At 44.4% G+C, this 13,620-nt stretch overlaps 1 protein-coding gene across 1 annotated transcript; it reads left to right on the forward strand.

Annotated features, from left to right (window-relative positions):
• The first annotated feature begins 9,601 nt into the window (after positions 1-9,601).
• Positions 9,602-10,588, forward strand: LOC119315938 (putative transcription factor bHLH086). Its single transcript, XM_037590368.1, has 2 exons — positions 9,602-10,225; positions 10,298-10,588. The coding sequence occupies exons 1-2, from the start codon at positions 9,602-9,604 to the stop codon at positions 10,541-10,543; spliced, it is 870 nt and encodes a 289-aa protein (XP_037446265.1). The 3' UTR covers positions 10,544-10,588.
• Positions 10,589-13,620: the final 3,032 nt, after the last annotated feature.

Genomic DNA, 13,620 nt, shown 5'->3' on the forward strand with positions numbered 1-13,620 from the left:
TAGGACAACAGTAAAAATGTTTATAAGTAAATAAAGTAGGACTAATGGCATGTTTCTCGCACAAAGAGATAAAGAAGATATCGTTGTAAGTAGTTACATAAGTGATGTAGGATTATGAGAAGTTACATCGTTGTAGTCTTTGTCGGTGATCCAAGCGATTTTCAATTTCAATTAAGGGTGTTGCGTAATACATGAAATGGTGGTGCAATGAGTTGAAATTATTCCAAAACGGCTTATTGTGGTGAATTCTGTAACAAAAGCTAATATATTGTCACTTGAGAAGCGCCAATGGAGGGTGTTGGATCAGATAAGTTCATTTATGAACTTGGAATGTTTTCAAGATGGCTTGTGCCACTGGAATACTAATGAGGATAGTGACTCCCTAGCTCGGTCTAGGGAATCAAAGGTCCTACCAGTGATTCAAATATATACAAAGCAAAGACCACATAAATCGTAAAATTTGTGAAAGCATGAAGACGCGTGGATATGTGAAGATACACACGAATCTGAAATCCGTTAGACAAAGTCTATACCACAAGCGAAGCATATTTTACATTGGTATGCCATAGGTGTAAAGTGCAATAACATTGACTAGTTTATTGATTCTAGTGCAAGTGAGGGACTATTGGAAATATGCCAAGAGGCAATAAAAAATTATTATTTATTTTCATGTTTGTAACTAACATTTATGTTCTACGCTATAACTGCAGCAGTTCTCAAGTTTGAAATAACCACGGGGCTCGGAGGAAAGCACATATGCACATGTGGAATAACAAACAGTAAATAGATTTCGGGTCTCGCATCTAATACTAGCTCAAGTGTTGCATGATGCTTATGTTTTCCTCATCATGGGCATAAGTTAAGTGTAACAAAGGATGTCGACAACTTTGATGTCATGATCTTAGAAGAAAACTTTTGATGAATTGATCCAAGTTGTGTGTTACACTAAGAGATCCTATATCCTAACAAGTTTATAGTTTATAACGCAGAGAATGTTAATAGATGCACAATTACTTAGACCATGAGAGTACCGAGTCACTCCATACTCAACGATACACTTTGAGGTTCGTCAAACGTCAACCTCAACAGGGTGATCATAACGGCATCTTGGAGGTTCATCGGAAAAGTATGATGAGGGACTAGATAGCATGAGACTATTTGCTCATCTGACGATGGAGAGATATTAATAGGGCCCTCTCGGTGTCACAGTATCCAGTATCTTCTTGTCAGATAAAACATGGCATGCTCACGGGGATGCCCGAGCTCGCGAACAAGAAAAGAGAACAAACTGATAGCGAGAAAACTAGCGTAGTGATCATGTGTTGAGTCACGGAGATGCTGCTATATCACTCATCGGTTTTGTAAAGTATCGTGAAGCGAAAGGAATAGCACACCATCACGGTTCACTTGATAATCCTTCTTGTGGGTATAGGGGTAATATGGATGTCCACAGTTCCTTTATTGATCATGGACCAGAAGGTTACTTTACCGAAGCTACGGGTCACACACTTAATGTTTAGTGGTTTGTTAGAATACTAGGAGAAAGGAGAATGAAAAAAATGGGCACCGAAGAGTTTGAGATAGTTCCAGGAGTGTTTCAGATGTTCTCGAAAAGGTTCTGGGAGGTCCTGGAAGGGTCCTGAAAACTTCGGGGGTGTTCAGAAGGTTCCCGAACCTTCCAGATAATTCTAGAGGGTTCCTGGTGCGCAACTGCCTTGGATAGGCCAAGTGGCAAGGCCCACAAGGCCTTAGGACGGTGCACAAATTAAGGCCTCCTTTGGTTTGGAGGAATTTTGTAGGATTTTCATAGGATAGGATTTCTATAGGAAAAATTCCTTCAGAGCTCTTTGGTTTGTAAGAATGAAATCCTATTCCTATGGAGGAATTCTTCCTATCCTCCACATTTCATAGGAAAACAAACATTAGCCTAGACTCAATGGAAAAAATCCTATGGTGTGAATCAAAGGGTATCTCCTTTTCTATTTCTATGCATAGGATTTGAGATGCATGTCATCTCATTTCCTATGATTTTCCAATCCTATGAACCAAAGGAGGCCTAAAGGGCTTCCTTGGATCCAAGCAAGGAACACAAGGAGTCCTGACATTTTTGGAGACGATAGGGCCATTGGCATTGCTTACAAGAGTTCGAGGAGGACTCCTACTCGTGATCTGAACCGACTTTGAGGAGGCCCCGTCCCAAACTTGCGACCCCAGGCTTCTGCATATAAATACAGGGGCAGGGGAAACTCCTAGGAAACACCAAATCCCTTGGTGGTTGCCCCGTTGCTGCCCTGCGCCCCGTTTCTCTCTCGCTTCTAGTTGATCTAGACACCGCTAGGCTGCTTCTCTCTCTAGTTTTCTCGATAGATCTTTCGTTCTGGATGGCGAAGCTTTGCTGAACCACTACTTCGGTATGTGTGGATACTTACAGAGGAACTATGCTTTCGGTGCTCGATCTACGGATTGGTTCAAGGAACAAAATTGTCGCGGCTGGGAAGTGTAACCTAGCTGTGGGAATCTGGATCACCTCACTTCACCATGTCTTCTTCTGCTGCAACACCAAGTTGATAACAATCTAATCTAACCCATATGCATCTTCATATTGTTCCTGAGAACTTGATTCGTAGGGTGGATTTTTTCCTACTATGTTTCATAACAATTAGTTACCGTCCCTTGATCACTTGCAGTCCTCCAAACATCCGACGTTTCCCAACTGAAACAGAAAATGACTACCGAAATTGCATTGTTTATTTAGATTAAACTAAAGAAAATATGATCCTAGAAAAATACTTGACATGTCTCCGCTCGGCCAGGCCCATCTCAAGGTTTGGATTAGGCACATCTTCGTTTGCCCCAAAGACCACAGACATCCCATGAGTCATGGTTACGTCAAAGGTACTAACATGAACACGATAGTTTGTACATCAAGTGCCTATCTCCGCCCGCAAAAATGTTACTAATAAGTCTCAGACATATCTATAATTTTTTATTGTTTCATGTCATTATGGTGTCACTTTTAGATACCTTTTATAGCAATTTATATTATATTTTTAGTCTAACATATTAATTCATTTGCTCTAGAAACCTCTACAAAGAGATTTGTTAAACCATATGGTCCAACATTTTTTAAGTAAAGTAGAATGAACGCCAACATGCAAATATATAATATAGATCATCTAATGCATAAAATTAATCCATGGAGAATTGTGATTTTTTTCTTTTTCTTTCTCATACTAGGAATATTCACTTCAATAATGTTTAAATAAAAATGTGTTGAAAAGAATTAATTAATCTAAAATTCCTTAAAAGTTGTGATTTTTGGCTCATGCATGTATAATATAACGGTAAATGTCAAAATTGTATGACGATAAAAGTCTAATATTAAATTTTTGTTGCAACAGTATGTGGTTAATTTTGTGTACTGTAATATACGCCTATACTAATTTAAATAATATGTTAGCAGAATGAGTTATAAAAGGGTAAAAAATGTGATTGATCTTGCTAATTGTAATGGGAAATCTATTAGTTGAAGAAGTATATTGATAGAATAAGTTATGGAGAATTATAAAATGTAGTTAATTTTGCTAAGTGTAATAGATAAATCTACTAATTAAGTTCATACGTTGACCGAATGAGTCATAAAAGATAGAAAAAGAAAACTTTTGCCAAGCATGATAAATAAATATACCGGCTAAAATTGTACTTAAAATGATAAAACGGGTTATAACAAAATATGAAAGAAAATAAGTTTAACTGTTTTTACTAGTTACTCCTATCTTTTGCTGATTGACCTAGTTATAACTAAGTATTTTTTTGCCAAGTGTGCACCAATGTTCTCACGCAATACAGTTGTCCCACCTTGTATGAACTGCCGCCCCACCTACTAGCTTCTCTAGAAAGACCAATTATTCATTGCCCTCCTTCTATGGACAACATTGACATCTTCAAGGAATGAGAAGGCATCACTTGTAGGACAAATAATGTAAATATCAAGAGGAAGAGGAAATGAGGAATAAGATCCCCATCTCTCGCACAAATTCGGGGATAGGACGGTGTGCTCTACCGCCGATGAGTTCTATTCCTGCCTGACACCTCCCGAGCTCCCTCTCAAAATGTTGTTTCTGCGATCATAGTGGGACTATTAAAAATTCTTTTTACTGCAATTTACTCGTCCAAGGCCTGGCACCTAATTAACTTATGTCCTCTTCGAATCAGTTCTAAAATATTTGGTAAACAGTTGAAATGATTAATTTGAGGACTCTTATTCTGGCCTTCACTTTGGCTTTAGAGGAACGATGTCATTTTTTCATAAGAGGAAAATTAATTCTTCAATGCAACTTTATGTTCTCCGATGCGAACTTACTGTTCCATGTTCATTTGATTCATTGAACTCTTTTTGGAGGGCATAAAGGAAAATATGATGCAATTAATTTTGTTATATATGCCACCTTGTGGGGCTTATGGTGTTTGCGCAATGAATTTGTATTTCAAGGCGTAAATGGCAAAGCCTTAAGTGGATCCTGGGTGTGGTTATTTCTTTGGTTTGTCAATTGCAGCTCATGTGTTCCGATGCTCAAGCAACTCTATTACTCGAGTGCCTATGACTCCTAGATCAAAGGTGGGGCGAGCTACTTAGGATTGCCTGGCAGGAATCTTCTTTGGGACTTTAGATAGGTTTACATTTCCATGGTGTTGTTTTCTTTTCTAGAGTCTTTGCTGGGACTCTAAACTTTGCTCGTTGTGTTGCTGATGTAATGATTCTATTGCTGTTAGAGCATCTCCAGCTGCGCCCCAACAGGCCCCCCATGGCCATTTTTTAGCACCGGCGCCAAAAACCGGCCTAGTCGCGCCCCCAGGAGCCCAATTTTTGTCGGTTAGGGCCGAAACTGGCGCCGGCAGACCCAGGCCGAACGGCCCGTCGAGTCAGTGAGGGAGCCGGACAATAGTTTTTGGCGCAAAAGGACGACGGCCCGTCGAGTCAGCGACCCCCATGCCACGTCATCCTCATCGCCTCGGTTTCTCGCGGGGAATCAATGCCAAGACTGTTGCCGGTCAGCTTTCCATTGATTCCTCACGGGGGACGCGGTGAGGCGACGCGCCCCTTCCTGTCATGCATACACACAATGCCGCCCCGGCCGCTATATAAGCTGCCCCTGCCTCGCCGGTGGACGCAACCTGCTCGCAGCCCCCCTCTTTCCTCGTGCATGCACAACCACCGCTGCCGCCGAACTCTCTTTCCCTCTCACGCCGTGCACGCACAGATGATGCGCGAAAAGTTCCCTGACGACGGGGCGGCGGCCAATGGCTTCGGCCGACGCTCTCTACACGAGTGGGAAGCCCATCTCCTCCATGAAGCGAACTACCCGGCGCCTCCCGACATGCGCGCGTCGGGGCAGTGGAGGCTCAGCGCCGGGGACATCCCCGTCCCGCTGCTGCCTGACGTCAAGCACCCCCACTACTTCCAGGCCGAGATCGATCGTGTGCGGGTGTCTCTGTCGGAGGTGGAGCGAGCCCTCCCGAAGTACGATGCCGACAACCACGAGGCGTGGGCGGCGTACTTCGAACACCGGCAGGCAGAGTGACTGGCCTCCATCAACAACACGCCACTGGTGAGGGGGCGCAACAACAGAGACGACTGCCGCATGTGGTAGGGCGCCCCGGCCGCACGCTACACACCGTCCTCGAGTGCCTCAAGGGCGGCAACATTCCGTCACTGACGTACCCGGCCGCCCCGGTCCCCCGCCAGAGTTGCGGTCCATGGCTACCGAGGAGGATGTTGGGCGGGTCCTCCTCCTCCTCCCCCTCCTCCTCCCACTCCTCCAGGTCGCCGACACTCTTCAGCGTCAAGGCTGAGCCCGTAGAAACGCCGCTCGGCCGGTGCAACCGCGGAGTCGTCATCAACGAGGGCGGTGGTGCTTCCTCGGGTCCAGCCTCCCGCCTCGTCATGGCGAAGACGGAGCCGGGGCTCGGCCTCGGGAAGCGTGAGCACAACGATGAGACCGCCTTCGGCGACGAGGCCGCCATGAAGTGGGCGCAGGAGGACTGGGCGCGGACGGAGATGGAGCGCCAGCGCCAGCGCCCTGGAGGAGATCGCCGCTCGGCGCCGTGGCCGTGACGAGGGAGGCGCCGTTGCTCTCGACGACGACGATGATGAGGTGCCGCCGCCGGCCAAACCTGTCCGCCAGGGGGACCCCGGGCAGGGGTCCAGCAGGGACGGCCGCGTGAAGGAAAAGAAAGAAGAACGACGACGGCGGTGACTTCGGCGTGTTCAGCGAGTTATTCGGCATGTAGGCGCGACCGTTTTTTTCTTCCTTTTAGTAGACTTATTACTGTGAACCGCCTAAATATCACCGGATGTATGAGGTGTTTGCCAAAATTTGCCCAATTATGTTTTTTAGAAAATTAAAAAAGAGCGTCTGGGGCCGACCTTGGGGCGGCTGCTGGGAAACCGATCGCCCCCACACCAAAAATATCGCCGGTGCGCCCCCAAGCGGCGCTTTTTTCTAGCCCCTGGGGGGGAGGGGGGCGAACGGCTGGAGATGCTCTTAGTGTTGTCACGGTGTTGTGTACTCCCTTCGTCCTTAAAAGAGTGTACTTCCAACTTTGTTGGAGAGTCAAACTATTTGAGAGTTTGACCGAGTTTGTGCAAACATATATCAATGTTTGTGAAACCAAATAGGTATATGATGAAAATATATTATATCATGAATCGAATGCAACTAATTTGATGGCATAAATATTGGTGTATTATTGTATAAGTATAGTCAAACATAAAAAAGTTTGACTTTCCAAAAAAGTTAGAAATACACTCTTTAAAGGACGGAGGGAGTACACCTCTAGAGCTGACCATCAGAGACCCTGCTAGAATTTGTTTTCCTCTAATTTTTAAACTTTTTTCCTCTTACTTCTTGTTGGCGCCTTATGTCTATGTGGTTTTTTGTCTTTGGTTTTCAAATAGGTTGGTTGTATACATTTTCGATTGAATACTAGGCAAGCATCTATTTATTACAGGTTATACTACCTTTGTTCTGGTTTATTGGCCTCCTTTATATTTTGTGTCAAATTTTGACCAAAGATTTAACTAATAAAATATTAATGCATGTCACAAAAAATTATATCGTTGGATTCGTATTTAAACGTAGTTTTCAATGATATTACTACTTTCATTCGGGTTTATTGGGCTCCTTCGTATTTTGGGTTAGACTTTGACCAGCTATAGACTACTAAAATATAAAGTACATGCTATAAAAATGTATTGTTGGATTCGTATTTGAAAGAGCTATCTGACAATATAATTTTTTTGACATATAGTTTACACTTTCTTAGTTAAATTTATAGGTCAAACTTTAGCACAAAATATAAGGGAGCCTAATAAACCCGGAGGGAGGGAGCATTTTTTTATGGCGTGTATTAACACTTTATTAATTAAATTTATAGTCAAAATTTGGCATAAAATACGATGAGGACCAATAAACCAAGACGGAAGTAGTACTTGGTACTGGTGTAAGAAAAATATCAATAAAGGGCAATTTTTTTAAAAGATGAATGTTTTTTGCGGGTAAAAAAGAAAGATGAATGTTCATAGCTTGGCGACACCGATGCACCGCTTCTACAATCTTTTCTCACTTGAAGGAACGAACGACTAGCAAAGGCCCTATGTGTTCTTTTTTTTTAAACACAGTACAGACGCAAGCGCTCATACATACGCCAGAAATTCTAAAATATATTCAGAAATAATGCGAGCACCAGGAATTAAACTCTGGTTGGCTCGGGATACCACTGACCCTCTAACCATCAACCACAGGTTGGTTCGTGGCTCTACATGTTCTTGAAAGAAAAGAATGAACCAAGCAGGATATCAAGGCATTGGTACAAGAAAGGCGTTTTGAGGCCGATCTCCATGAAGGCTTTTATTTCTGAAAATTCAAATTCAAACTTTTATGGTTTAAAAAATTCTGAAAAAAATATGTGTGTATGTAAGGATGTAACTGACATGTGTTTAAAAATTCATGATGAAATACCTTGAGTTGCGACCTTATAAAAAAGACAAATTCATGGCCTGGGAGGATGAATAGTATCATGTGTTAAACAACCCCAGATTTGTCTTTTCCGCACAGCCCTCATTTCAATGTATTTTGAACTAGAAATTTACACACATGAATAGTATCAGATTTTTTTTGAAATGTAAAAATATGAATTTTAATGAAATTTCAAATTTGAATTTTAATGAAATTTCAAATTTGAATTTGGAGCCCAAGCTCCAAAAGGGATTTCCGCACTGGTACATTGTATGGAGTAGTAATGTAGAAAACCCATTTGTATTGCATGACCGCAATTAGGGATGAAAACAGAGCGAAAACGGACGGAACTGAGCACTATCATATTTGTTTTCATATTTTTTTGCAGAAGCAGAAACGAATACAAAAACCCCGGAAATAAATACGGAAACAAATACTACCGAAAACAAACACGAAACGAATACAAAGCAGATACGGAAACAAAAATAGGCATCGATCGGAACTTTAAAAACCCCTTGAATCATAAAGAGATACACACAAAAACAAACAAATTTAATGGGTTGTTAACACGGCTACAAAACAATAGCAACTTAGCATAGTATTGTAGTAGTACCAGACAATTGCGCATAGGGTCAAGCTGAGTACATGTGTTGTAGTAGAAGTTGGGTCTTAGAACCATTCTACTAATTGTGTCATTGTGTTACCTTTGATGGTCGGGCTACAAGTAGCTATAAGTCTATTGTAAAAACAGAAATTTCATATTCACGGAAACGGAAAGTTTCATTTTCATGCAAGTTCCACCGAAAAACACTGTTCCGCTTTTGTTTTCGTTTTCGTATAAAATATTTTATTTCCACTTTTATTTTGCAAATTTTCATTTCCGTTTTTATATTTCCTCTCTGTTTTCATTTTTTCTCGAAAAAACGGAAAATTTTCACTCCATTTTCATCCTAGCCGCAATAAAGAGAGGGCAAGGCAAATCGGCATATGCGGCCTGCCTAGCTGACCCGGCCCGCCGCTGAATCGCATGGCCACATGAGAAGAGAGGGGTCGGGGATCTGGAGCACGTGGGAGAGCCTATCGCCTCCGCCGCGCCTTCTGCTTCCTGCCTCCCCGCCACCCAAACGGGTCGCCACGCCTCTTCTTCAATTTCAGCTGGATCCGCACAACCTCCCTTCCTTCATGCATTCCTTCTGGGGCTCCACCGAACCCGATTGCCCGAGACCCGGTATTGAGTGCGCGCGCGAGTTCTTGAGGCTCCTGGAACAGAGGAGAGGGGCACAGCTACGGGAAGGATCGGCAGCTCGATCACCTAGCTAGCTCCAGCATTTAATGCAGATGTACTTTGTATAATCCTCCCCGCGCCCGGTGTTTTGTTGTACGGGCCTCTTTAAGCCCGCCCACCCATGTGCCCGCCGTGGCCCGGGCCGGTGCGCCGCCGCGTGTATATATAGCCGGCGGCATGGCGCGAAGGCAGCACACAAGTCGCCGCCGCTTGCCAACCACTGTGGGAACACAGCAAGGAGCTTATATAGTGAGACACTATCTTGGTTAGGTAGGTTGCACCATACGTGATCGTGATCATGGCGTTAGTGCGGGAGCCGATGGTGATGTACGACGGCGGCTTCGACGCCGAGGCGTGCGCATTCGACGTTCTTGGCTACGGCGGCCACGACGCGCTGCTCGGAAGCGTGGACACGGCGGCGCTCTACGGGAGCTACGCCTACGCTCACGACGAGCCAGCCGGCGCCGCCAGCGCCTACGTGCCGGACAGCGCGAGCTGGGCGGGCGCGGGGCCGTCCGTGCTCTCGTTCGGCCGCGCCGCGCGGGGCCACGCGGCCCAGGCGGTCGCGCAGGAGGAGGCAGACTGCGACGCGTGGATGGACGCAATGGACGAGGATCAGCACGCAGGGCCGGCGTCGACCATAGGGTTCGACCCCACCACGGGCTGCTTCAGCCTGATGCAGAACTCCGGCGGCGCAGGGCGGCCGTTCGGGCTCCTGTTCCCCAGCACGTCCAACGGCTCGCCCGATGCTGTGGCGCCGGTGCGCGGTTCCTCGAAGCGATCGTACGCGGCGCGCGTGCAGGACGCGGAGCCGCGGGCCGCCAAGAAGCCGTGCGGTGCGAGCAGGAAGACGAGCAAGGCGAAGCCGGCGGCGCCCACCACCACCTCTCCCAAGGGGGACCCGCAAAGCCTCGCCGCGAAGGTATGCTTGCCACTGCTCGAATTCTCTTGGGGACTTGGGTGGATCTGAACAACTTACCACCGTGTCCTGCAGACCCGGCGGGAGAAGATCAGCGAGCGGCTTCGGACACTGCAGGAGCTGGTGCCCAACGGGACCAAGGTCGACATGGTCACCATGCTCGAGAAGGCATTCAGCTACGTCAAGTTCCTGCAGCTGCAAGTCAAGGTGCTGGCAACGGACGAGTTCTGGCCGGCGCAAGGGGGAACGGCGCCGGAGATCTCCCAGGTGAAGGAGGCACTGGACGCCATCTTATCGTTGCAGAGGGGACAGCTTAACTGAACTTGGCTAGAAAGGGAAAACAGATTATATAGCTTGCCTATGCACGGAAAGTACAAGGATATGATAGTGATTACTCCCTTCGTCCAATAATATAATACTCCCTCCTTTCATCTACGCCTAATGCGTTTTTTAAAACGGTCTTTGACTATTGACAAATTAATAGTACATGACATGCATAATGTGAAAATTATATCATTGAAATCTTCTTTCACATACGAATTTGACGACATGCTTTGTGTAAGTTGCATGTCATATATTGTTGCTCTAACATTTGGTCAAAATTAGCCTCGAAAAACACATTAGGTCATATATAGATAAAAGGAGGGAGTAACGTTTTTGACACTAGGACGTTTCTGGACCTTCCATCTCGGGGTTTTTCACCGGGCTTTCGGCTTTTTTGTTCTGTTCTTTTTCCTTTGTTTAATCCATTGGTTTCTTTGCGTGGTTTTCTAGGTTCTGAATGGTTTTGCTTTTGCGAACATTTTGAGCTGGTTTTCTGGGATTTGTTTTTTCACCGGTTTTGTGGTTTCTTCTTTTCTTTTTTTTCTTTGTTTCTTTTCACTACTTTTCTGTTTTGCTTACAGGTTTCTTCTATCTTTATCTATTTCTTTAGAAAATGTGCAGCTTGCATTTTATAAATGTTCTGTATTACAGGATGGGAGGCACACGATCATCACCGACTATGCTTTTTATAAGAGTAGGGATAAAAAACAGAGTTGGTGATAATGGTAGGCCTGCCATCTTGCAATATAGGCCGTCCTATTTATATCTGACGGATAGGAACGAAACTATGGCAATTTACTCGCACTCCTCTCCACATTTGCAGATAAGGCCTTCCCTCCTTCATCCTTTTCTCCCACAAGATCTTGATGTTCCGTGCAACACACGGGCATCTTGCTAGTAATAGTAGAAATTAGACATATACCACTTCTCGAATCTTGAAACCAACAACATTCCTCCCTTATCTCATCAAAACCGCCAAAGGAATATATTTTGAGTGAAACATAACATTTTTTAGTGATATATGTATTTCAAAACTAGACCTTTTTTACTATCAAATCGGTGAATATGCATTAATCTACTCAGTTCGTGTGGCAACGCATTGGGACATTGCTAGTAGTTATTATAATTTTGTGGACACCAGACAAACGGTGGAGTACATATACGAAGAGAAGAGGCGCACGCACGCAGTCGGTCTCTCGCTGTCTCGCACACATGAGTGTTACGTAAAGGCAACATTAACAAATAAACCCTAAAACCCTAGGTGCATGATTGCTGCATTTGCGGGTACCGGATACATGGTGGAGCACACCTTTATAGGAATAGTCAGCTCGCGTGATAATTTGATCCGTAGGAGTTGATGGTCGGGACCACAGGTGAACGACTTGGAGGCGGTGGCTCGCCAGTTGCCACAGATCGAGTAGCCACGTTTAAAATATCATTTTTTAGTGGGGTTAAGAGTTCCGATTTTCAATGGCACATTATAACTACTAAGTAGTTTTTAGAACGATTAGTATGGAGCGAAAATGGAATTCATAGTACTACCTACTACATACCTCCTTGGCGTATGGTTGTATGGGTTTATGTTGCGAGATGTTGAACCTAGTAGTTCTAGGGAAAATACTATGTTTAGATTTAGATGTTGGTTTTCAGTAATGAAAATCGGAAGGGGGAACCCTTCTTTGATTAAAAAAACTACTACCTCCGTTTTGGTTTACTAGTCCCCATCATTTTTTGGGTCAAAGTTTGTCCACGAATTTTACTTGTAAAATGTGAATGGAAAACGAGATTTTGTTATACGCAAACAAAAAAAGACTGGAGGGAGTGATTGCTCTGACACGGATGCGACCTCTCATAGCGCAGGCATTGAACTGGCGCGCCGGTCAAGAGGGCCCCACTTGCTGCAGGCCCGACTGAACACGCCTCCTTGCCGCATGCAACCGGCTTCAGACTGCCCTGCCTTCCTTCGTTGAATCCACGCGTGTGCCGGCAACACGTCCTTCCGCGAGCCGACCGTCATTTTAGAACACAAAAAGTGACCAAAATATAATTATTTACGCATGGTCTTGACTTGTTGTGCTCGCACTGGTAGCAGGAACTAGAGGGTTTTCTTTATTCATAACTCTCCTCAATTTTTTTGGCTTTGAAGTGAATCATGGTTGTGGACATTATGTATGAATGTGGAGATATCTGTGAACATGAGTTTGATGTGGAAGTTGAACTTGAAATGACGGGCTTGCGCGTGAACTATACCATGTCCAATGCTTCATCTGTTATTGTTTGGAATGTAATTGCTGTTATTACATGACCTGAAAAAAAATATTTTGTGCCACACCAGTAGATGCACGGACATCACAACATGCATGTTGACTGGATAAACATTTGAACCTAGCTACTATGAAGGAAATTTTGTATTGACAACAGTTTTAGATAGCAGGAGACGCCTAGCCTGCTCTGCCTCTGCTAGCTTATTTCTGGCTTCTTTCATCTCTTCTTTGGCATGGGTGAAGAGAGCATATGATTGCTCTTTTCGCTTCTTCAGGAACTCAGCTGCATTCTCAAGGGTTGTTGCACGCTTTCTTTTAGCCTTTACTAGAGCCACGAGGACATGAACAGCTGACGACTCCACCTGGCTTGTGTGTAATCCAGCATCATCTGGGAATTTGCACCTTGTGTCTAATCCAGCATCATTAGGGAACTGGCACCTTGTGTGTAATCCAGCCTCATTCTGGAAACATGACCTCGAGGTTGACCATACTTCTCTCCTCGCAGGAACTGCATCCTGACATGAAGTTACTTCTTTTTTAGATAATTACTCAGAGCAACCCAGATCCATTTAGTAGAAGCCAGATAAACAGAACTGGGAGAAGTGAATTCAAAAGGAAAAAATATATAAAAACAGACTACAAGGTGAGAACACCCACTTCCTACATCAAGCTAAAAGCAAAAGCATTAGGATGATTAAGACTCTTCTTATGACACATTGAAGAACACGAGGCTTAAGAGAAACAAAAACTACAACATATACACATCGAATAACACGAGGCTAAACGAAAGTAATTGAAAGGGTGTTACTT

This window comes from Triticum dicoccoides, chromosome 6A (genome assembly GCF_002162155.2).
Source record: "Triticum dicoccoides isolate Atlit2015 ecotype Zavitan chromosome 6A, WEW_v2.0, whole genome shotgun sequence".
Taxonomy (NCBI): domain Eukaryota; kingdom Viridiplantae; phylum Streptophyta; class Magnoliopsida; order Poales; family Poaceae; genus Triticum; species Triticum dicoccoides.